Below are 25,778 nucleotides of genomic sequence, written 5' to 3' on the forward strand. Positions count from 1 at the left end.
CTGCTGGTCTGAGTGGCCCTGGGTTTCCTACCCTGTCCCCTGACCACTGCCCAGAGATGTGGGGGCTGTGATTGCCCCCTGAAACTGCCATAGCTGCTTCCAAACTTCCTGCCCTTCAACAGAGCAGAGAGGGGTCTGAGTCATGGTATAGAGTGTAAACTCACTGTGGGCAGGGAATATGTCTGTTCATTGTTATACTGTACTGTCCCAGGCACTTAGTACAGTGCTCTGCACACAGTAAGCACTCAATAAATACAATTGAATGAATAAATGAAAGTTGGAAATTACTCCAGGTGAATATAAAACTAAATTGTGGGATTAGCCCAGAGAGTACCCCCTCCTGAATACACAACAGGGGGGCAGTTTGCATAAGAGGAGTTTGGTTGCCTTACAAAGTTGCCTGGGCATCCTATTTCTCTCATTCCCAAGTGATGGGGTTGAACTGTGGTCCAATATGACGCCGCCTCCCCTTTCCAGTCATATGATGCTATCTGATGCTGGCCTGTTGCCCTCCCCATCATGCACCATCCCGGTCATGGGGCTGTCTACCCTGGCCAGTCATATGATGCAACCTGATGCCACAGTCTTGCATCCACTCCCCTAACTCAGCCTCACTGGTAGCTGCCATGCTACCACCAACGCCGCCACCAGGCTGCATGGGTGAAGGGAGGCATGAGTCCACAAGATGGGAGGGGCGGTGCCCTTTTCCCTCACCTCAAAGCAGGAAAGCAGTAAAAATAACAATAATAAAGGTATCTGTTGAGCGATTATTATGTGCCAGGCACTGTACTAAGCACTGGGGTGGATTCAAGCAAATCAGGTTGGACAGTCACTGTCCTGCATGGAGCTCACAGTCTTAATCCCCGTTTTACAGATGAGGGAACTGATGCCCAAAGAAGTGAAGTGACTTGCCCAAAGTCACAAACCAGACAAGCAGTGGAGCGGGAATTAGAACCCATTACCTTTGGACTCCCAGTCCCGTGCTCTATCCACTACACCATGCTGATTTTCAAACCAAAATAGCTCTGTAGTAACTTCTTGGGAAGATTTGGGCTGCCTGAAGTCATGCTGGACCTCAGGTAGCTTAAGAGGCTCTGTACTAGCACGAATCCTTCCAAGGAGCTGGGAGAGCCCAGGCTGCAGCAGCCTAGACTGGGGCCCCCCTACCATGGGGGTCAACTCTAGATTCACCTACACACACTTCACCTTTGGAGGAAAGCATGCCTGTGCCTGAGATCGGCCTGGTCTCCTTGCCCCCAAACTTTCTGTGAAGCTTCACAGAAAGTTCTGCCTCGCCCTTCCCCAGCACTATCCCCTCCTACAAAGGTCTGGTGACTTCACAATTTAAAGTACGTGGAGACACCTTCAGGAGCCTTTATAAAGTGTTTTTGCAGATTATCTTGAAGGATTTCACCTGAATAACATTTGGTAGAGCAAAATCCACCAACCCATCATGGTACCTCGCTCCTTTCTCTGAGCTATCCAGAGAAGTCTGGTCTCTCAGCTGACCACTTCAGAGTTAATTTCCTACCCCATATCTAACCAAATTCTTTATTGCTGCAGTTTAAGATCATTTCCTTGGGAAGGCAGCAAGGACTACTGAAAAAAGCATGGAACTGAACACCAGGAAACCCACTGATCCTACCTCTGCTTCTCCCCTGCTGTATGATCTTGGCCCCGATGCCCTGCTCTCTGGGAGTCAGCGGCCAAGCAGCTCCCCTCCAAAGACATTTGAAGAAGCATCATGGCTTAGTGGCTAGAGCACGGGCTAATCCCAGCCCCACCACATGTCTGCTGTGTGAACTTGGGCAAGTCACTCAACTTTTCTGTGCTTCAGTTATCTCATCTGCAGAGTGGGGATTAAGAACATAAACTCCATTAACTTGTATCTACCCCAGTGCTTAGAACAGTGCTTGGCACATAGTAAGTGCTTAACAAGTGCAATTACTATTATTATTCATTCTAAGGAATCAGGGACCTGGAAATGGTACCTGTGCTGCCTAGTTCTGTGCCCTACATACACTGGATAATGGAAGAGAGGCTTGAGTTTCAGAGAGTGACATGGAGAGTTGTCCAGACCTAGAGAAGAACATTCGAGGTATTCGGCTGAGGCAGGGATTGTTCTATTCTCGATCATGACCAAAGGCTTCACAGGGAGACAGGAGAGACAAGATTGCCATGGTTACGGTATCCTCCCACCTCCCGCCTCCCCCACGGAAGCAGATCGGGGAACCAGAGGGTCACAGGATGCTCTGCCCTTACAGAGAGGAGTGACTGGAAGCCATGAGGTTCCAGAGGGAAGGAGTGGAGTATGTGGGCCTGACATACGACACCGTGTAAATGCTTTTCATTGGGTCAAGCGCTGAAGAACTCCATCTTTTCAGCTGTTTCTCAAATAGGCCATAATTGTTGGGAGGTTCTGCAATAAAGCACAGAATCACACAATGTCAACATAGGGTAAAAGGATCGCCACAGTAGCCCCCCTAGGGTGGGGAGAGGGTGTAACCACCTAGTGGCTTAGTGGGAAGAGCACGGGCTTGGGAGTCAGAGGATGTGGGTTCTAATCCCAGCTCTGCCACTTGTCTGCTGTGTGACCTTGAGCAGGCCTCTAAACTTCTCTGTGCCTCAGTTACCTCATCTGTAAAATGGAGATTAAGACTGTGAGCCCCACGTGGGACAACCTTTTACCTTGTATCTACCCCAATACTTAGAACAGTGTTTGGCACATAGAAGGGTTTAACAAATACCATAATTATTATTATTATTAATTAAGCACAGTCCTAGAGTTGCTCCTGCTTTGGGCAGAGTCTGCCTTTAAAGCACGGAAGCAGCATTGCCTAGTGGATAGAGCACGGGCCTGGATTCTAATCCTGGCTCTGCCACTAGTCTGCTGTCTGACCTTGGGCAAGTCATTCAACTTCTCTGTGCCTCAGTTACTTCATCTGTAAAATGGGGATTAAGGCTCTGAGCCCCACATGGAACAGGGACTGTGTCCAACCTGATTAGCTTGTGTGATGATGATGGCATTTGTTAAGCACTTAATATGTGCAAAGCACTGTTCTGAACACTGGAGAGGATACAAGGTGATCAGGTTGTCCCACCATGAGGCTCACGGTCTTAATCCCCATTTTACAGATGAGGTAACTGAGGCACAGAGAAGTGACCTGACTTGCCCAAAGTCACCTAGCTGACAAGTGGCGGAGTTGGGATTAGAACCCATGACCTATGACTCCCAAGCCCAGGCTCTTTCCACTGAGCCACACTGCTTTCTCTCCACCCCAGTGCTTAGAGTTTGACACGTAGTAAATGCTTAACAAATATCATCATCATTCTCATCAAAACCAATAGTCCGTGAAGAGGAAAGTGAGAAGTTCACACCATCCTGATCCAGTTTGGGGGTTTCTGGCTATCTGCAGTTCCCACATTGGGAAGAATGCCTTTGGGGTTCCAAGGGCAACCAGGGGTCAACTTGTGGATGAACCAAGGAAATGTGTCTCAAATTTCAGTACAGACCTTTTCCTAAAGAGGGAAGAGGTGAGACTCAAAAGAGCGGGTTGGGGACACCTTTCTGGATCCCTGTGCATTCTCCACCTACCATCCAGTCTTCCCACTTCCATTCCTGTCCAAACTCTTCAAACCCACTGTCCTCATTTTCTCTTCTACAATCTGGTTTCCACCCTCTTCACTACACTAAGACCACCCTCTCCTAAGCCTTCCGTGACCTTCCTCCTTGCCAAATCTAATAGACTCTAACCTTACCCTCTTCATTGTCTTTGACCCTGAGGACCTCTCCCTTTTCCTGGAAACATTACCTAACCTTCGTTTTACAGATTATATTCTCTTCTTGTTCTCCTCTCACCTCTTTGGCCACTCCTCAGTCTCTTTTTTGGCTCTTCTTCCACCTCTCATCCTCTAACTGTAGGTTAGAAGCTCAACTAAAGGCTCAATTCTGGGTTTCTTTCTCTTCTGATTTTACACTCTCTCCTTTTGGTAGCTCATCAACTCCCATGGCCTTAACTATTACCTCCATGGATGGCTCCCAAATCTACCTTGAGAACTCCAAAATCTCTCCAAACCTACATTTTCTTGGAGTGTCACGTGGCACTCATATCTCCACTCTTCCAAACCCTCCCTTCACTTCCCACATCCTTCCAAATCAAACACTCCTCACACTCGGCCGTTAGTTCTCAACCAACTCACTCCAACTTATGTCTCCTTTCTTTATCCCTTCCCCCCAGCTCATTCTCTTTGTTTCTCTCAAGCTAACATTACTGTACCTCATTCTCACCTCTTCTGTCTTCATTCCCTTGAACTACACTGGTCCCCCCTGCCTGGAACTCCCTCTTTCTGTAAATCCAGGAAACATTGAGCTCACCACATTCAATATCCTCTTTAAATCCCACCTCTTATAACAAGCCTACTCCTTGTAGTTCCCAGCATCCCAAGTCATACATACCCACCAGCAATCTCCAGTACTTGTGCACTTATTTACACCCACCTTGAGCAATTGTGTATATATGTTATTCAATTGTGTATTCAATTACTTCCTTTGAGTCCTCTATTTGTAAATATTTTCACACCTTTTACTCTCTTTAGAATGTAAGCTCCTTGTGGGAAGGGAATGTGTCATTTGCTTATTTTACACTTCCCTAGCCCTAGGTTCATTGCACCTAGTCAGCTTGATAAATACCCTCACCACTACTACCAGTTTCACATTTCCTCTTGCTTCTGTGACATCTCAATATGGATACCCTGCTGACACCTTGAGCTTGAGCTAAATCTGCAAAAAATTGAATTCCTCATTTTCCCATCCAGGTCCTCTCCACCTAATTTCCCCAACACAGTTTATAGCAATACCATCCTCCCCATCTCTGGAGTATGCAATCTTGGAATGATATTTGACTCCTTCCTTTCTTTCATCCTCCATATTCCACCTGTCACTAAATCCTGTCAGCTTTTCCTCCACATTGCCCAGATCCATCCTCTCAATCCAATTATCAGTAGTCATATCCTCGCTTGACTACTGCTTCAGCCTCTTCATTAATCTCCCTGCCTTCAGTCTCTCATCTCTCCAATCTATACTGCTACCTGCATCCTTTTTCTTAAACACTGTTCTGCTCACTTCTCCCCATCCTCAGAAGTCTTCAGTAATTAGCTGTGTGACTTTGGGCAATTTATTCTCTCTCTTCTCCCACTTAAGTGTTCAATAAATGCTTTTCAGTTAATCAATCAATTGAAAGCATTTACTGAACACTTGCTGTATGCAGAGCACTGTTCTAAAAATAATAATGATAATGTTGGTATTTATTAAATGCTTACTATGTGCCAAGCATTGTTCTAAGCGTTGGGGTAGATACAGGGTAATCAGTTTGTGCCACGTGAGACTCACAGTCTTAATCCCCATTTTATAGATGAGGTAACTGAGGCACCGAGAAATTGTGACTTGCCCAAAGTCACAGAGCTGACAGGTGGTGGATCCGGGATTAGAGCCTATGACCTCTGACTCCTAAACCCATGCTCTTTCCACTGAGCCACAATGTTCCAAGTGCCTGAAAGAATACATTATAAAAGTTGATAGATGCACTTCCTGATCAGAAAGAGCTTAAAGTCTAGAAGGGGAGACAGACATTAACTAATTGATTGATATCAGTCAGAGAAAATCTTGGTCCAATCAAGGGGCACCCAGAAGAAGACCACCCCCCAGTCAAAAAAAGTCTGTCTACATGAATAAGATGAGATAGATATTGGTTCTTTGGTAAAATCTGCAATTAAAAGCTCCAATCAAATCGCTCCCTGTTTTTGGCTTGAGAATGTAAACACTCCTTCAGTGATCAGAAAATCAAACTTTGAGGTATCATGAGAAAATCTACACTGAGGAGTTTCAGTCATGGAGGGCTCCTCAAGGCAGCTCCTCAAAGCTCCTCAGAGCTCCTTAAGGCATTCCCCAGTCCCTTACCCAGATCTCCACCTCATCCTACTACTCCCACATCCTGCCAGGCCCATCCCAAGAGTGGCCACAGAATAGAGAAGCAGTCTGGCCAAGTAGAAAAAAACATGGGCCTGGCAGTCAGAGGACCTGGGTTCTAATTCTGGCTCCATCACATGCCTGCTGTGTGACCTTGGGCAAGTCATTTAATTTCTCTGTGCCTCAGTTTCCTCATCTGTAAAATGGGGATTTAATACCCATACTCCTTCCTTCATGTGGGACAAAGACTGGTCCAACCTGATTATTTTGTATCTCCCCCAGTGCTTAGTCTAGCCCATAGCAAGCCCTTAATAAATATCATTATTACTATTATTATTATTGTTATTACTGTCATTATTATGGGGAAGAAGAAGGGAAGCATCCCCCAGGACCCGCAAGGGAAGAACACAATGGGAAACACACCTACAATAGGGAAGTCTGATTTTTCCGGCAGCCATGCCATCTTTTGTACATTCCATTGACGAAGCAGCGGTAGATTGGGATTGTGGCCATGATGGTTGAAATGGTCATCGTAGGCACTGACGAAATTCCGGTGCTTTGGCTCCTCCTTGTGAACAATCAGGTGCTTGTATGGCAGGCCCTGGAATCCAAGCACAGAGCAAGGCATTTCTGGCCTCCACTGACCAATCCAGGGGTCCCTTAGAGATCAAACATAAGGTGGGTATGGGGTCTTCCAACTCTATTGTACTCTCCCAGTTCTCCGACCACCACAAGCACTCGGTAAATATGGGTGATTGACTGACAAAAGCTTTCCAGTTGCATTTTCAGAATCAATGGAATTAATAGGGCAGGAGTGGCAAAGCCAATGGGACACCTGGAGTGATTGCCCTACAATCCCTGGCATTTGGGAGATGATTGGAGATTCTCAGAGACACATAAGCCTATGGCATTTCTGATGAAGGAACTGTGGGTATTTTCAGAGTCATGTCAAATGCTCAGAGTTTGAGTAGATTCTAGCCTCAGGACCACAGCTGGATTGATATGCCCTGAGAGGTGGGTGGAGTGGGAAGGTTTCAAATGATTTGTGTGTTTGCTCAAGCCACTAAGGTAATGATTCAGGCAGAATTCCCCATCAGCTCATGGCTAACTTGGCTTGCTCAACCCCCAAACTGCCTCTTCCCAGCACCAGACCTTAAAGCACCTTCCCCCACTCATAGCCTTGTTTCTCTTCAGAGCAGCAACTAATTCTGAGAAGCATCATGGTCAAATGGAAAAAGTATGGGCCAATAGTCAGAGGGCATGGATTCTAATCCCACCTCTGCCAATGCCAGCTGTATAGCCCTGGACAGGTCACTAAATGTCAATGTACCTCCGTTTCCTCAACTGTAGAATGGAGATAGAATACAGAGACAGTGAGCCCCATGTGAAACGGGGACTGTGTCCAACATTTCTTCTTTTTCTTTTTGGTTTTGTTTTGTTTTAATTGGCATTTTTGAAGTACTTACTCTATGCCAGGGACTGTTCAAAATGCTGGGGTATATAAAAGCTAATAAAGATTGTACACTGTCCATGTCCCCCGTGGGACTCACAGTCTTAATGCTCATTTTACAGATGAGAGAGAAGTTAAGTGACTTGCCCAAGGTCACACAGCAGACATGTGGTGGAGGCAGGACTAGAGCCCAGGTCCTCTGACTCCCAGGCCATGTGCTTTCCAGTAGGCCACAGGACTTCTCAATTTGACAACCTGATTACTTTTTATCTATCCCAGCGATCAGAAAAGTGCTTGGCACATAGTATGCACTTAGTAAATGCCATTAAAAAAAATCTGGTGCTGGTGGATTAACACTGGTTTAGAGGAACACAAAATGAATCCTTATAAACTGACAGAGTGAAGGTCAACCCTCTCTACACTGAACACCTACCCTCACCACTCTTTTGGGCTCTGAATTCACATCTCCTGGGCCACTCATGGATTTTCCTGAAAATCAGGGCTGACAAAGGTTTCACTTAAGCCCGGGGGAAGATACTTCAAAGTATCTTAGCTTCTCCACTTGGGTTTTCAGTTGGTGACTGAAGACATATCTAACTCCAAGAGGCCTTCCCTGACAGAGAATCAGCTATGCCTAGTGGATGGCACACAGGCCTGGGAGCCGATAAGGCCTGGGTTTTAATCCTAGCTCCACCACAGGTCTTCTGTGTGACCTTGAGCAAGTCCCTTAACTTCTCTGCGCCTCAGTTACCTCATCTGTAAAATGCAGGTTAAGACTGTGGTCCCCATATGGGACATGGATTGGGTCCAACCTGTTTAGCTTGTATCCACCCCAGTGCTTAGTACAGTGCCTGGCACATAGTAAGCACTTAACAAATATCATTACCTATGCAGATGGGTCTGTTTCCCTCAAGTACTTTTATACTCATCCCATCCCTAGCCCCACAGCACTTACGCTATATATCCTCATATTCTGCTGCTTCCCCTTTCTGTAGTTTATTTTACTGTCTGTCTCCCCTACTAGTCTGTGAGCTTCTTGAAGGCAAGGATCATGTGTACCAACTCTAAGGTACTCTCCCAAGCTCTTCATACAGTACTCCGAACACAGTAAGTGCTAGGTAAATGCCATTCATTGATTGATTGAGAGGGGTAACCTTCTATAAATTGCCAGATGAGTTTCAGTTGAAATCAGGAGAAGGGTTGTTTAACAGAGGAAAATTAGTGCAGAAAAATTGAAGAAAATCAAATAAATCAACCCCTACTGGATTTGCCAGAATCTGTGAGGTTTCTAAGCAAATGTATCTTGGGCACATAATAAGAACTTAAAAAATACCACAATTATCATTATCATTATTATAGTCCTGCAGCCCAGACTCCAGCTGACTGCCTGCACCTGGGACTTAGCTCACTTCTCTCCTTTGGCCTTGGGGGATGGGAAATTGCCAAGAGTGACTGATTTGGGTAATGTGCTGAGGAGGAGATTCCCACCAACTGGACAACTGTCTAGGCTTTTGGACCAATAAGATCAGTTAGAAGGTAATAGCTGGAAGATGGAGGGAAAAGCCAACTAGAAGCAAGGAGGGGAGGATGAAGAGATGGGGAAAGTTTACTGTTCCAACAACTCCAGTGTAACTAGAGTGATGCTTAAGGATCTTAAAGATCAATCATTGGTATTTATTGACTTCTTACTGTGTGCAGAGTACTGTACTAAGCACTTGGGGGACTACAGTACAACAGAGTTGGTAGATGTTTTCCCTCCCCACAACAAGCTTACAGTTTTGAGGGGGAGGCAGACATTAATGTAAATAAATAACTTATGGATATGCCCCCAAAGATGCCCCTCACCCCCATATGATAATAATAAAAATAACAGTAATGATGATTGTGATAGTAGTTAAATGTTTAATATCTTTTAAGCCCTGCTCTCAGCACTGGGACAGGACAAAATAATCATATCAGATTCAGACTGAGAGCTCCATGTAGAACAGGGACTAAGAGGGAAGGAGGACAGAGATTTCCATTTTACAGATGAGGAAACTGATGCCCATCTGACTTGCTCAAGGTCGCATAGCAGGGAAGTGGTGAAACCGAGACTCAAACCAGATTTCCTCACTCCTAGGCCCAGGCTCTTTCCACTAGGCCAGACTGCTTCTCCAAGAAAGGAGGTGAGAAAGCTGGAGGCGGAAACTATCATGGAAACTTGCTTCACTCCCCAGCTAGCGAGGCGTTATCCAGAATCCTTCTGGATTAATGCCTGAAAATTATTGCTGACCAGTTATTCCCATGGTTGTGATTATCACAGCCAGCCAGATGCAACAGAAGTTCCCGGAACAGTATCAAGACTTCCCTAAAATCAGCATCTGTTGACCACTGGCTCCCCGAGGGGTTTTGTTTTTTGTTTTTTGTATTTTATAATGGTATTTATTAAGTGCTTACTAAGTGCCAGGCACTGTACTAGATACAAAATAATCAGGTTGGACACAGTCCATGTTCCACATGGAGCTCATAGTCTTAATCCCCACTTTACAGATGAGGTAATTGAGCCTCAGAGAAGTGAAGTGACTTGTCCAAGGTCACACAGCAGACAAGTGGCAGAGTCAGGATTAGAACCCAAGTCCTTCCGCCTCCCAAGTTCCTGCTCTTTCCACTGGGCCACACTGCTACCTAATCCTGAAACTATTCTGCAGTGGTTTGATTGGTTGTGTCAGAGTGAAGATGTCTGTTTTTCCCCATAAACCAGTAAACCAGCTTAGGTAATCGAGTCAGTATTACAATGATAACCGTGGTATTTTTAAGGATGTATTATGTGTCAAACACTGAGGTAGATGGTAAGATGCAATCAGATTATTCCAGCAGTCTCAAATGGGTTTCACAGTCTGCGAGGAGAGGGAGAATTAATGCTTAATACCTATTTAACAATTGAGGAAACAGAGGTACAGAAAAGTTATATGAATTGCCCAAAGTGACACAATGGGGAAATGGCAGAACTGAGATTAGAACCCAGACTCCCTGACTCCCAGGCCCGTGCTCTTTCCTTTAGGCCACGCTGCTTCTCACTATCCTGCCATGGCTAACGTGACAAAAAAGGAAAAATGTTGGTATTTGTTAAGCGCTTACTATGTGCCGAGCACTGTTCTAAGCGCTGGGGTAGACAGAGGGGAATCAGGTTGTCCCATGTGGGGCTCACAGTCTTAATCCCCATTTTACAGATGAGGTAACTGAGGCACCGAGAAGTTAAGTGACTTGCCCAAAGTCACCCAGCTGACAAGTGGCTGAGCCGGGATTCGAACCCATGAACTCTGACTCCAAAGCCCGGGCTCTTTCCACTGAGCCACGCTGCTTCTGCTCAGTAAAATGATGGAGTAATGCTCAGTAAAAATGATGGAGGGTTGGCATTTAGAGCTCTGGAAAACCCTCTCGTCTCAACAGGCTACTGGAATGGAGAGTCCTTGAATCAACCTGGGTGTGGCTTCATGCTCTGTGCTCTGAAAGCAGTCTCCTCTCCTCCCTCCTCCCCCGCTCCCACCACACGCAAAGAGATATGCCAGTGAATTGCAGCTAGAATGAGCAAAATTATCTGGACAGGAATAAGCCTGAAGAAAGCCAAGGTTATAAAACATCCCAAAGTTTAATGAGTGTATGAGAAACCACATGAACTGGAGGGATAATTGGCTTTGCTTCCCTGCATTTCAAGGTCTACATTGTTCTAGCTCTCTTGCCAGATAGGTATGTATGCTTAGTTTCTCAACAAGTGTTCTTGGTACATTTCATCTTAGGGCACCTTAATACCCACCCGATCTGCCTCTCCTGGGCTTGATTTGTTTATCCCGGTGCCTGGAGAAGTGTTTTGTTATTCACCATTCTTGATGTATCTTTCTCCAGTCTCTTCTCCCCACTTATACTCTTAGATTGTGAGCCCCCCGCAAGAGACGAGGACCATGTCTAACTCTCATTTGTGATTTCTCTTCCAGCACTTGGTACAGTGGTCTGCCCACAGTAAACTCTTAATAAAAAATATTACTATCACTTCTTAATAATGGTGGTATTTATTAAGCACTATGTGCCAGGCACTGTACTAAGCACTGAGATGGATACAAGGATAAGAAGAAGCAGCATGGCTTAGTGGAAAGAGCACGGGCTTGGGAGTCAGAGATCATGGGTTCTAATCCTGGCTCCTCTGCCACTTGTCAGCTGTGTGACTTTGGTTGTCACTTCATTTCTCTGTGCCTCAGCTACTCAGCTGTAAAATGGTGATTAAGACTGTGAGCCCCACGTGTGACAACGTGATGACCTTGTATCTACACCAGCACTTAGAACAGTGCTTGGTAAATATCATCATTTTTATTATTACTATTACAAGCAAATTGAGTTGGACACAGTCCCCATCCCATGTAGGGCTCACGGTTTCAATCTCCATTTTACAAATGAGGCAACTGAGGAACAGAGAAGTCAAGTGACTTGACCCAAGTCACGCGGCAGTCAAGTGGCAGAGCCAGGATTAGAACCTATGACCTCTGACTCCCAAGCCCGTGCACTATCCACTACGCCATGCTACTTCTTTGCCACTAGACTTTCTTTCTATCTTATCCTTCCTATTTTGCAGGCTAATGGTTTCTTTCCCCTTTTACATCCTGATCTAATTATTTCCCTTTGACAAGGAACAAATCAAAAAGGACATCTGCCCTTATTGATTCTTCCCCTTTCTGCCCTCATCTCAATTAAAAGCGCGTGCGGGAAGATGTGGGGCCAGCAGGCTGTTCTTCCCAGTCAGAAGCTTGGAGGACAGCGGGAGTCACTTGGAGACTGGTTCAAAAATGGAAGTGTCACACTGTGACCCAGGACTCTCCTACCTGGTCCGAGAGGCCACTTGCTTGCTCAGAGAAATGTGGCCAATTGGAAGGAGTCAGAGGACTTGGCTTCTAAACCCAGGTCTGCCATTTGCCTGCTGGGTGAACTTGGGTAAGTCGTTTAAGTTCTCTATGCCTCAGCTACCTCATCTGTAAAGAGAGATTACATAACTGTTCTCCCTCCCATTTTGACTCTGAGCCCCATGTGGGACAGGGACCATGTCCTACCTGATTCATTTACATCTACGCCAGTGTTTAGTACTGTGCTTGGCACAGTGAACACTTGAAAAGCATCACAATGAAGGAGCCATCTGGAGCCTTTTAGGAGGAAGGTAGAACAAAGCAGAGAGGATAGGGCTTGTCAAACCCTCCCCCACCATACACACACTCACACACACAGAAGCACACACACACGTGTCCTGGTAATGTATAGTGTGTTGTCATCACTGAACCCTCTCCTCCCAGTGTCTCAAAGCTTGGTTTCTCCATGAGTGGGAGAGAGAGAGAGAGAGAGAGAGAGATGAGGCAGGCATGGCCAAGCCTTGACCAATGAGGGCTCAGGGGACTTTGTGCCCGGCACTGTACTAAGTGCTGGAGTGGATACAAGATAATTGGGTCAGACACAGTTCCTGACCCACATGAGGCTCACATTCTAAGAGAGAGGGAGAACAGATACTGAATCCCTATTTTACAGATGAAGAAACTGAAGCATAGAGAAATTAAGTGTCTTGCCCAAGATCGCATCTGAGCAGGCAAGTGACAGAGCTGGGATTAGAATCCATATCCCGACCTCCCAGATCTGTGCTGTTTCTACTAGGCCACACTGCTTTTATTGCAGCCCCACTGCCTGATTTATGTATAGAATCCAAACTGATCTTGAAGGTGCTCAACTGAAACTACTTAGTCTTTCGAGGTGGAGATCAGAACTGCTTCCAAACCTGTCCTTGCATCTCTTGGCCCTAGAACAAGACTTGTCACCTCTAAAGAGGTCTGATTATATAGAGGTCTGATCATGGAAGCAGCATAGCCTAATGATTAAAGCAGGGCCCCAGGAGTCAGGAGGACCTGGGTTCTAATCCCAACTCTGCCACTTGTCTACTGTGTGACCTTGGGAAAGTCATTTATTCCTTCCTTGTACTTCAATTACCTCATCTGTAAAATGTGGATTAAACTCTGAGACCTATTTGAGACAGGGGCCATAGCCAACCTGATTATCTTGTAATAATAATGATAATTGCGGTATTTGTTAAGCATTCATTATGTGCCAAGCACTGTTCTAAACACTAGATTAGATACAAGATAATGATGATGATGGTATTTTTAAGTGCTTATTATGTGCCAAGCACTGTTCTGAGAGCTGGGATAGATTCAAGATTATCAGCTTGTCCCACATGGACTCACAGTCTTAATTCACTTTTTACAGATGAGGTAACTGAGGCAGAGAGAAGCAGAATGACTTGTCCAAGGTCACAGAGCAGACATGTGGCAGAACCAGGATCAGAACCCATGCCCTCTGACTACGAGGCCCTTGCTCTTCCCACTAGACCATACTGTTTCCCCCATGCTTAGAACAGCATTTGACACATAGTAAATGATTAACAAATAGCATCATTATTGTTATGTATCTATCCCATTGCTTAGCGCAGAGTTTGGCACTTAAGGGAACATATAATACAAACCATTAGGTATGACCTGCTTCTCACTATGAGCTTGTGGTGGGGCAAAATCTAGAATCCAGGCATCCTCCTTGCCTGCTGTGTATTGAGGGAGGGAGGGAGGGACTGAGACCCAAGCTCTGTATTTGGGAACTCTTTCTCCCAGCCATCAAAGGCTTGAAGGTGACCAAAGCTTGGAACCCGAGCAAGCCTCGCCCCCTACCCCCACCCCCGGGCCCCAACCCAACACCATTTACCTCGGTTTTCCTCAGTGCGTGCTTCCTGGAGAGCTGATCCGGCTTGTGGTCTGGGAAGTGGACATAGTCTCTCGTATAGGTACTAATGGGGACTGGCCCAGAATATCTGATGAACTGAAAAGAGAGTCCAGCAGCAGGTGGCTCAGAATCCCCACCTCCGCCCTCAGCCGCACGCTTGTACTTGTTATGGTACTTGTTAAGCGCCAAGTACTGTTACGTGCCAAGCACTATACTAAGTGCTGGGGTAGATCCAAGAAAATCAGGTTGGCTATAGCCCCTGTCCACATGGGGCTCATAGTGTAAGTAGGAGGGTGTAGGATGTAATCACCATTTTACAGATAAGGAAACTAAGGCATGGAGAAGTTAAGTGACTTCCCCAAGGTCACACAGGAAGCAAGTTGCAGAGCGGGGATTAGAACTCAGATCCTCTGGCTCACAGGCCTGTGCTCTTTCCACTAAATCACACAAGCTCTGGATGTTCCCGTCCATTGCCTGAAGATCACCTGAGGAATATTGGGTAGATGTCTTTCTCTGGCCCCACAGGCTTCCATAAAGGGCAGTTTGAACCTGACACCTACAGGTGTGTGAAAGAGACTCAGTTTCCCCCCAGACCACTACTAACGGCCAGCCCGGGGCAGAGTGCAGGCTCTGTGAACCACAGCCTGAGATCACACCATCCCAGGATGAATTTGTCCTTCAAAATTTAGGCCAGTTCCCCTTCTTCTTATCTGTCCATTAGATTGTAAATCCTCTGAGGACAGGGAACAAAGTCATTCATTCATTCATTCAATCTATTTATTGAGCTCTTAGTCTGTGCAGAGCACTGTACTTTGCACTTGGGAAAGTACAATTCAACAATAAACATTGACATTCCCTACCCACAAAGACCTTACAGTCTAGAGCTGAGGAGGCAGACATCAATACCAATAAATAAAATTATAGATATGTACATACATTCTGTGAGGCTGGGAAAGAGGGAGAGCAGAAGGAGAAAGTCAGGGCAACGCAGAAGAGAATGGGAGATGAAGAAAATTTTCCCTATATTTTCCCCTCCTTCAGCCTCCAGCACTTACGCCCACATCTGTAATTTATTTATTTATATTAATTTCTATCTCACCCTCCAGACTTGTAAGCTTGCTGTAGGTAGGGAAAGTGCCTACCAACTTTGTTATACCATACATTCCAAATAATTTAGTACAGTGCTCTGCACTTAGTCAATGCTCATAAATATGATTGATGGATTGATTGTTTGATTATGAAAAAACTGGGAACAGAAGTAAAGGGTGGGAAGTTGAGACCAAACATGCTCAGATCTGGAGGGCCTTTAGGCTTGCCTATAACAAGGGCCAAGAGAGTTGAAAGCTCCTGCTTCTTGAAAGCAGGGTGGCCTAGTGGAAAGAGCCTGGACCTGGGAGTGGAAAGACCTGGGTTCTAATCCCAGTTCTGCCCTTGTCTGTTTTGTCACCTTAGGCAAGTCATTAAACTTCTTTGCACTTCAGTTTCTTCATATGTAAAATGGGGATTATGACTGTGAACACCATGTGGGACAGGGACTGTGCACAACCTAATTTCCTTGACCCTATCCCAGAATTTAGTATAGTGCCTGGTACTTAGTAAACTCTTAACAAATACCATGATTATTATTACTGGAGCAGAGGCCCTAGGCTGGCCCAAGAAATGAGGAGCTGCAGGCAGCACTTGGTGAAAGAGTAGAAATGGCTAAGGTGGCTGGAGGCAGGTTGTTGTGGCTTTCAGGTCTGAAGATCTTTCCCTTAATAATAATCATTTTTATTATCATATTTGTTAAGCACTTACAATGTGCTAAGTGCTGGGGTAGGCCCAGTACAATCAGACCTGACCCAGTTCATTCATTCATTCATTCATCCATCCATTCATCCATTCATCCATTCATTCAATCGTATTTATTAAGCGCTTACTGTGTGCAGTGCACTGTACTAAACTCTTGGAAATTACATTTCAGCAATAAAGAGAGACAATCCCTGCCCACACCGTGTTTACAGTCTAGACTGGGGAAGACAGACATCAAACAAGTAAACAGGAATCGATATAAATAAATAGAATTATAGATATATACACATATTCATAAGTGCTGTGTGGCAGGGAGACGGGAGGAAGAGCAAAGGGAGCTAGTTAAGGTGACACAGAAGGGAAGGGGAGCTGAGGAAAAGGGGGGCTTAGTCTGGGAAGGCTTTTTGGAGGAGTGAGCCTTCAGAAGGGCTTTGAAGAGGGGAAGAGTGATTGTTTGGAGGATTTGAGGAGGGAGGGAGTTCCAGGTCAGAGTTAGGATGTGCGCCCGGGGTTGATGGTGGGACAGGCAAGATCGAGGGACAGTAAGGAGGTTAGCACCAGAAGAGCGGAGGGTGCAGTCTGGGCTGTAGAAGGAGAGAAGAGAGGTGAGGTAAGAAGGGCAAGGTGATGGACAGCTTCTAAGCAAATAGTGAGGAGTTTTTATTTGATACAAAGGTTGATAGGCAACCACTGGAGATTTTTGAGGAGCGGGGTGACATGCCCTGAAAGTTTCTGTAAAAAGATAATCTGGGCAGCAGAGTGAAGTTTGGACTGAGTGGGGAGAGGCAGGAGGTTGGGAGGTCAGAAAGGAAGCTGATGCAGTTATTCAGTCGGGACAGGATGAGTGATTGTACTAACTTGGTAGCAGTTTGGATAGAGAGGAAAAGGCATATCTTGGTGATACTCTGAAGATGAGCCCGGCGGGATTTTGTGATGAACTGGATATATGGGGTGAATGAGAGAGTTGAGTCAAGGATAATACCAAGGTTGCAGGTTTGTGAGACAGGAAGGATAATTGTGCCATCCACAGTGATGGGAAAGTTTGGGACAGGGTTTGCGAGGGAAGATAAGGAGCTCTGTCTTGGACATGTTGAGCTTTAGGAGGCGAGAGGACAGCCAAGTAGAGATGTCCTGAAGACAGTAGGAAATGCGAGCCTCTTGTTCCAAATGGAGTTTACTGTCTACGGAGGGGGAGAGCAGCATGGCCAAGTGGAAAGAGCATAGGTCTGGGAGTTAGAAGATCTGGGCTCGAATTCCAGCTTTGCTACTTGCTTACTGTGTGACCTTGGTCAAGTCCCTTAACTTCCTGTGCCTCAGTTTCCTCTTCTATAAATTGGGGATTAAATACCTGTTCTCCCTCCTGTTTAGACTGTGAGCTCCATGTGGGACAGTGACTGTATCCAATCTGATAAAATTGTATCAACCCCAGAGCTGGACACATAGCAAGCATTTTACAAGTATAACAATAATAATAAAAGAACAGACATTTAATTCCCATTTTACAGATGAAGAATCTTAGGCCCAGAGAAGTGAGGTAAAGTGAGGCCCAAGTTCACTCAGCAGATGAGTGGCAGAGCCAGGATTAGAACCCAGGTCTCTGACTCCCAGATCCGAGCTTTTTCCACTAGGCCAAGCTTCTTTCTACAACCTACCCAGAACCCTCAGGAAGCTCCACTGCCTCTCAGGACCCCTGAGATCTTTTGGGCCACCACCCATCTGCCAAACAGCCTATTCCCAGCAAGCTCCACCCTGGAGGCAAAAACAAGTCAATCAACCCCAGAAGCACACACCCTCACTCACACCCTCACTCAGTTTTAGGGCAGGGATCCCTCATACTAGCTCTATCGTAGGCACATAAATTTCACATACAAATGTCTATCTATAAACACAAGTTCCCCTGCAAAACAGGAAGGCAGAAGAGTAAAACCTTTACAATATCACCAAGATCTGCCCTTTCCTCTCCACCCAAACGGCTACCTTACTGCTACAGGCTCTCATTATATCCCGTCTAGACTACTGTGTCAGCCTTCTTTCTGATCTCCCTTCCTCCTCTCTCGCACCGCTCCAGTCTATTCTTCACTCCGCTGCCCGGCTCATCGTCCTGCAGAAACGATCTGGGCATGTCACTCCCCTTCTTAAACACCTCCAGTGGTTGCCTATCAACCTCCGCTCCAAACAAAAACTCCTCACTATAGGCTTCAAGGCTCTACATCACCTTGCTCCTTCCTACCTCTCCTCTCTTCTCTCTTTCTACCGCCCACCCTGCACACTCCGCTCCTCCGCCGCCCACCTCCTCACCGTCCCTCGGTCTCGCCTATCCCGCCGTCGACCCCTGGGCCACGTCCTCCCGCGGTCCTGGAACGACCTCCCTCCTCACCTCCACCAGGCTAATTCTCTTCCCCTCTTCAAAACCCTACTTAAAATTCACCTCCTCCAAGAGGACTTCCCAGACTGAACTCCCCTTCTCCCTCTACTCCCTCTACCGCCCCCCCTTCACCTCTCCGCAGCTTAACCCTCTTTTCCCCCCATTTCCCTCTGCTCCTCCCCCTCTCCCTTCCCATCCCCTCAGCACTGTACTCGTCTGCTCAACTGTATATATTTTCATTACCCTATTTATTTTGTTAATGAAATGTACATCTCCTTGATTCTATTTAGTTTCCATTGTTTTTAGGAGATGTTTTTCCCCTTGACTCTATTTATCGCCATTGTTCTTGTCTGTCCGTCTCCTCCAATTAGACTGTAAGTCCGTCAAAGGGCAGGGCCTGTCTCTATCTGTTGCCGACTTGTTCATTCCAAGTGCTTAGTACAGTGCTCTGCACATAGTAAGTGCTCAGTAAATACTATTGAATGAATGAAAACAGAAATGGACCATGGTTTGCAGAAACAGCAAGATGTGAGAGGGGCTGAAACTTTCAATTCATTCTACCGACTGGAGAATTGGAGTTCTAGAAAGAACTGGAACCTGGCCAGGAGCCACATGAATGTTCTGCTTTTGAAAGTGGACTCAAGAGAAAGAGGGGTGTTTATTCAGAGAGGAGTTGTGTAATAGAGGAAAGAAGAGTGTTTAGTTTGGGATTGATCTGTGAGGAGAGTGCATTTAAGGGTTGGCTGAAGAGGGAGCAGGGACCGACAATTAAGAGAGACTTGGAAGAAAAAAGTTGTCAGGGGCAGATTGAGTTTATCCCAATCATTGCATGAGTAATTGATAAGGGAGCTGCTCTGCCGACTTTTTTAATGATATTTATGTGCCAGGCACTGTCCTAAACACTGGAGTAGGCACAAGTTAATCAGGTTGGACACAGTCCCTGTCCCACATGAAGCTCACAATCTTAATCCCCATTTTACAGATGCGGTAACTGCATGTGACTTGCCAAAGGTCACACAGAAGACAAGTAGTGGAGGTGAAATTAGAACTCAGGTCCTTTGACTCTCAAGCCTGTGCTCTTTCCATTAAAACCCTAAGGAAATTAGGGACTGAATAATAGCATTGATTAATCAGTGTCAAACACTGGGTATTTTATGTTTTATTTTATTTTAAATTTACGATGGTAGTTCTTAGGCACTTACTAAATGCCAAGCACGGCAGTGAAGCCTGAAGTGGATACAATCACTATTAGAACTGATTGTCTTGTATTGGTGAAGGGCTAACTGTATGCCAAGATCTAAGGTAGATAGAGGATAATCCAATTAATCAATCAATCAATCATATTTATTGAGTTCTTACTGTGTGCAGAGCACTGTATTAAGTGCTTGGGAGAGTACAGAATAACAATATAACATATTGTTATGTTATAGAATAACAATATAAAAGATGCATTCTCTGCCCACTGTGAGTTTAGAGTCTGCATAATCCCTGTCCCACAAGAGGCTTATATTCTAAGAGGAAAAGCAAATGTACTGCATCTCTGTTTTCCAGATGAGGAAACTGAGGAACAGAACGGCAGCATGGCCTAGTGGAAAGAACATGGTCGAAGGACCTGGTTCTAATCCCGCCTTCTCCGTTTGTCTGCTGAGTGACCTTGGGCAAATCACTTGACTTCTCTGTGCCACAGTGACCTCAACTGTAAACTGGAGATTAAGACTGTGAGCCCTATATGGAACTTGGACTATGTCCAATCTGATTAGCTTGTATCTACCCCAGCACTTAATACAGTGCCTGGAGCATAGTAAGTGCTTAACCAATACCGTAAAAAAATAAATTTAAAGTCATTCAACGAGAAAGTGGTAGAACCCGGGCCTCTCTTGACTCACTCCCTTGCTCCTTCTACTAGGCCACTTGGTATCTGGTCATGACTAACTCAACTGTCATTGAATTGAATGTTAATATTATTATTACTAATTATAATAATAATAATTGTGGTATTTGTAAGCACTTACTACGTGTCAAGCATTGTTTTAAATGCTAGAGTAGATACAAGATAATCAGTCAGATATGGCCCCTGTTCCACACAGGACTCACAATTTAAGTAGGAGGGGGGAAAGGTATGGAATCCCCATTTTAAAGACGAGGGAAGTGAGGCATAGAAAAGTTAAGTGACTTGTCCAAGGTCACACAGCCAGCATGTAACAGATCTGGGATTAGAATCCAGATCCTCTGATTCCCAGGCCCATGCTCTTTCCACTAGGCCATGCTGCTCCTCATTTAGACACCAGTATCAAGTTCAAACCCACAAGGGACCTTTTGCAAGACCACCTGAATGGTGGCTCCTTGAAAAAGCAGCCCCTAGAGAGAAATACCAAGCTCCCTATTTCCAGCTAGACCCGGGTTCTTGGTAACCAGAAGTAGTTGGAAGTAGTAATGGCATTTACTGAGCACCTATTGAACGCAGTGGACTGTACTACATGCTCAGGAGATACAACAGAAGCCCAAGATAGGTAATCAGCCTTCGAGGACCTTATGCTCTGATGGAGGAGACAGGCATAGAAAAATCAAACATATGTATATACACACCTATATCGGGGATGGCCAGATAAATATGAAGAAATATATCTGGTGTCAAAGGGAGCTGAAGGTTTGATAAGAATCACGGTTCTGATAATGATAGAAAGATTTGCAGGAGGAGTTGGGATTTTAGGAGGGTTTCGAAGATGGGGAGGGCTGAAATATATCTGATTAAGCTGGGGGAGGGAGTTCCAGGCCCTGAGGGTAACGTGAACAAGAGGTCAGATATAGGAAAGACAAGAGTTGAGAGTTATCAGGAGAGGGGCTTGTAAAACAGTATAAACCATGGAGCAGGGAGTGAGGAGGGAGATAAGGAAGTTGAAGAAACCTGGTGGAAGACCTGGGTTTGGAGGGGAAAGGAGATGGGTGCTGTGTGATGTTTCAGAAAGTTGATCTTCTGGGCAGCAGTGTGAAGGATGAATTGAAGTGGGAAGAGACTGGAGTCAAGAAGATCAGCAAGGAGGTCAATACAAAAAGTCCAATTGTGTTATGATGAGTTCTTGAACCAGGATTGTTGAATCAGGCTGTATGAATGAAGAGGAAAATATGGCTCTAATAAAGTGTTTCAGAGGACAAATTGGCAAGTTTCAGGAGTAGATTGGAGGGGAGAGCAGAGTGACAGGGAGGAGTTGAAGATGACACCAAGGTTGGGGGCTTGAGTTCCAAGGAGGATGATGGGGATGTCAACAGAGATGGGGAAGTTGAGAGGACAGAGGATTTAGGAGAGAAGAAGAGAAGTTCAGTTTGTGCCACGCTGAGTTTGAAGTACCAGCAAGTCATCCAATGGAGATGTCCTGGAGAGAAGATGGTTCCCGTCAACAAATCTCAGCTTATTCCTTCTTTGACCACTCTCAGTTCCATCACAAGTCTGTCTTTCTCCCTCCCTCCACTCACCTTACCTTTTTTCTTTCTTCCAGCCAGTTTCCAATGAGTACATTGGAGGAATATTTGGGCTCAATCCGCCAGCTGGGGGTAGACCATGCTTGTAACTGTCTCTCAGTCATAGTCACGTTTCCCAACAAAACTGATGCTCCCCAGCTTTACCAAATTGAGTATTCCCCTAAGGTTGTCTTTTTCCCCACTTCCCTCTGGCAGGAGGCTCACCCTCTGTGCCCAACCTCGGATTAAAAATGTTCCCTAGAATTCTCTCCCTTTATAGACTGAGCAAGGGCTGAAAGGGATCATTCTCATTTGTTGATGGTCTCCATGGCAATAGAACATGGGTATCAATGTGCTCTATGAGGACTTGGGGACAATGGACGGGGGGAGAAGAAAAACCCTTTCTGATTCTCTTAAAAAATACAAAGTCCAGAAGACCAAAGTTTCCTGTTTAAATAGCAGATCAGGAGTTTCACATATTGAAATATGACTTCATCAAGTCTCCGTTACAGAAAGGATCAGGTTGTTTCAGTATCAGCGACATAGTTTGTCTCATGATCAAAAAATTGTATTTGTGCTCCTCTCCCCTCTGCCAACACACAAGTACACTATTCATATTTAATTGCAATGTGCCCTCATAACCTCTTTTAAGCAATCTTTTGATGGCATCACTAAAGATTCCAGGATTGGTTTTTTCCACCTTTCATTTCTGATGATTGACTCTCATTATAACAGACGTTTGGGTGTGCTCAACTGAGTGGGTGAGTGTATAGCTGTCAATATGCCATTCTTGAGCACCCAATAAGGAATTTAGAAGCGGGGTCAGAATATGATTCATTTACTCTGAGGAACTCTTCCAGTTTAGCTGCCTAAGAAAACCTTTGAAAACCCTATCATCAGTCATCTGTCAACTGTTCTGATAATGGAGCCTCCTTGGAATGATAATGAGCGTCAGCCCTGAGACTTCAAGTTGGAAGTCTACATGAAGGAATTGAATATGGAACTAGTGACTTTCCCAGCACCGCCTGCACACTCTCATTTCTCCCTGCCAGCCGTTTTCCCCTTGGAGCCCATAGTGCCGTAGACAAATAAGCAGGTAGAAGTGCAGTCAGGGCTGGATCTATACTCTTCAGGCTCCTAATGGCTCCTTCCCTTCTGCCTTCAAACACACTGATGTCTCCCTTAGTCTAAAAAAACCCTTTTCTGGATCCCACTGCACCATCCAACTACTGTCCCATCTCCCTGCTCCCATTTTTCTCCAAACAGAAGCAGTCTGGCATAAGGGATAGAACATGGGCCTGGGAATCAGAAGGTCATGGGTTTTAATCCCGGCTCCTCCACTTGTCTGCTGTGTGACCTTGGGCAAGTGACTTCACTTCTCTGTGCCCGCATCTGTAAAATGGGAATTGAGACTATGAGGCCCACACTGGACAGGGATTTTGTCCAACACGATTTGCTTGTATCCACCCCAGTAGAGTGCATGGCACATAGTAAGCACCTAACAAATACAATAATAATAATTATTCAGCGCATAGAACAGTGCTTGACACATAGTAAGCACTTAACAAATACCATCATCATCATCAATCACCTCAAATGTGTTGTACATACCTGCTGCCTTCACATCTTATCCTCAAACTCACTTCTTGACTCTCTACAATCCCATTTCTTCCCTCTTGAGTGAATGTTGTGTACAAAGCACCGTACTAAGTTCTAGAGAGAGTACATTTGAGAGAAGCGACATGATCGCTGTCTTTTTCTCCTTCTATCTGCAAATTATTTTAGTGTCCACCTCCCCAACTAGACTGCAAACTGCTTGAGGGCAGGGATCATGTTGCTTTACTCATTCAGTCTCTCTAAGAACAACCTAGCCATCTTGATTCAGTTTTCTACCTCTTTAACCTGGTATCCCTGAGCAATCTGCTGTCTGAGTAATGGAATTGGGTGACGCCATCTAATTTTGTGTCATGGATGAAGATCCTGGCCTGTGGTTTTGCCAAATGTTGGCTGGTAAATGGTCTTGGTCTTCTTCTGGCTAATTCTAAGAGAATGTAGCACTTTGCTTATTTTGAAGACTGGTTCTAATGAGACTGCATGCTTTGTGTGTGGGCTTCTTGATAAGAGGCATTCAGTGTAAAGCAGCTGCTTTTGGTCCAGCATAAAGAATATGACTCTGGGAATCAGGAAACCTGAATCCAGATGGCTAGGTTGTTCTTTGAGAGACTAAATGAGGCTGTGGAACCAACATAGCATCAAGCTTCTGATAAAACCAAAACACTTTATGTTCACCCCACCTTCAGCACCACAGCACTTAAGTATGCATCTGTAATTTATTTTAATGTCTGTCTCCCTCTCTAGATGGTAAGCTCCTTTTGGTCAGGGAAAGTATCTACCAGCTTTCTTGTATTGTACTCTCACCAGTGCCTAGTAGAGTTCTCTGCACACAGTAATTGCTCAATAAATACCGTTGATTCACTGACTGAACTCTCTTATTTTGGACTCTCCCCAGTGCTTAGTATAGTACTCTACACACAGTAAGTGCTAAGTGCTCCATAAATATGATTGAATGAATAAATACTCTCTTATTTTGGACTCTCTCAAGCACTTAGTACAGTAAGCACTAAATAAATACCACTGACTGACTGGTTTAAAGAGCAGTTGTCAGGCCTTATATTTTGTGTGGGAAGCTTGGAGTTTGCATGGATGACACTGATTCCTAGGGTAGTTCCAAGAATATCAGCTGAGCACCATGAAAATTAACATCAGATGGAAAGACAAGATCACAAACAATGAGGACCTGGCATACAATCAGTCCATCAGCCAACTAAGCCACGCTCATTGCATCATACCTTCACTGGGCGGGCTGTGTGAAGAGCCTTAGAGAGGGCAGATCCCCATCAGGGTGAACTGAAGTGGCGTGAGAGAGGGAGAAAGTGAGAGGAGATGTGAGAGGGAAAGAAAGAGAGAGAGAGAGAAAGAGAGAGAACGGTGGTGAGAACTGGCTTCAGGGAAATACAGTAAAAGGCCCTGAAAATTTTAAAGCTCTGATCTCTTTAGTCGGGACCCTGGGACAGGCTCCACCACCATTTTGTGGTTTGGGGAGCACTGCATGGGCATGTGGCAACCAAAAGCTGATGGGAAAAGGGTCAGGAGGGTTGGAGGGGATTTATCTCTAGGCGATGATGAGGGATGGTGGCTACCCCTACAGACAGATGAAACAGTCACAGATTTACGATCCACCTGGAGCCAACGTGCTGGCAGTAGCAGCACTAGACATGCTTGCTCATGCTCACAGCAGGCCTGGAGTCAATCACGTAGGCCAAAGGTCTGTGGTTAAAATGATTTAATATTGTCAGGTGTTTGCAGAGGTGAACTGCACTGACCCCTGACATCTCCCAAACTCTTCTACTACTGGTTTTCCCTTTGTTTATGATAAAAATGTTTGGAGCACTTTTGAATGGCTACAGAGAGCTAATGCTGATTTGATAATAATTCATCTTCCATGATCACACATGAGCAAACCCTTTTCAAAATGAAGGAACTGAGGCTCAAGACCAGCCAGGGCACTTGCTAGAGCTCCCCGCAAAATGTTTGCTGCAGTTCTGGACCTAGAATCTGGAACTTCAAAAGAACTAGACCACTGACCTAGAACCCCTTCTCCACTGACTTTAGCCTACTTACTAAACTACTAACCTAAACTCAGTGCTTTCACCTAGCCACCACAGCACTGACTTAGAATCCAGGGTGTTGGTTCAAAGTGCTGATCTACTTGCTATTCTCCTGTTACAACCCAGCCCACATATTTCACTCCTCTACTGTTAATTTTCTCACTGTATCTCGATATCGTCTATCTCACCATCAACCTCTCGCCCACATCCTACCACTCACCTGGAACACCCTTCCTCCTCAAATCCAACAGACAATTACTCTCTCACCCTTCAAAGCCTTATTGAAGGTACACCTCCTCCAAAAGG

The 25,778-nt window shown here is 45.3% G+C and overlaps 1 protein-coding gene across 3 annotated transcripts; it reads right to left on the reverse strand.

The window, feature by feature from the left end:
• Nucleotides 1-2,101: 2,101 nt before the first annotated feature.
• C5H1orf158 (chromosome 5 C1orf158 homolog) lies at nt 2,102-22,110 on the reverse strand. Of its 3 annotated transcripts, none has more exons than XM_007663278.4 (4): nt 21,825-22,110; nt 14,175-14,288; nt 6,393-6,566; nt 2,102-2,419 (listed from the first exon to the last, which is right to left on the reverse strand). In XM_007663278.4, the coding sequence occupies exons 1-4, from the start codon at nt 21,927-21,929 to the stop codon at nt 2,381-2,383; spliced, it is 432 nt and encodes a 143-aa protein (XP_007661468.1). In that variant the 5' UTR covers nt 21,930-22,110; the 3' UTR covers nt 2,102-2,380. The 3 variants fall into 3 exon arrangements, with proteins under 3 accessions (XP_007661468.1, XP_001519752.1, XP_007661467.1); XM_001519702.6 differs by having other exon boundaries at nt 6,389-6,566; nt 21,825-22,105; XM_007663277.4 differs by lacking the exon at nt 14,175-14,288 and having other exon boundaries at nt 6,389-6,566; nt 21,825-22,108.
• Nucleotides 22,111-25,778: the final 3,668 nt, after the last annotated feature.

This window comes from Ornithorhynchus anatinus, chromosome 5, assembly GCF_004115215.2.
Source record: "Ornithorhynchus anatinus isolate Pmale09 chromosome 5, mOrnAna1.pri.v4, whole genome shotgun sequence".
NCBI classification, from domain to species: Eukaryota; Metazoa; Chordata; class Mammalia; order Monotremata; family Ornithorhynchidae; genus Ornithorhynchus; species Ornithorhynchus anatinus.

Bases quoted from the DNA above. Each gene is read 5' to 3' on its own strand.
- C5H1orf158 (XM_001519702.6), bottom strand. From the start codon at position 21,929: ATGACTGAGAGACAGTTACAAGCATGGTCTACCCCCAGCTGGCGGATT. The intron at 14,289-21,824 runs GTAAGGTGAGTG...CTCTCTTTTCAG, and splicing joins GGCTGGAAGAAAGAAAAAAG to TTCATCAGATATTCTGGGCC. The intron at 6,567-14,174 runs GTAAATGGTGTT...CTTGGATTCCAG, and splicing joins ACGCACTGAGGAAAACCGAG to GGCCTGCCATACAAGCACCT.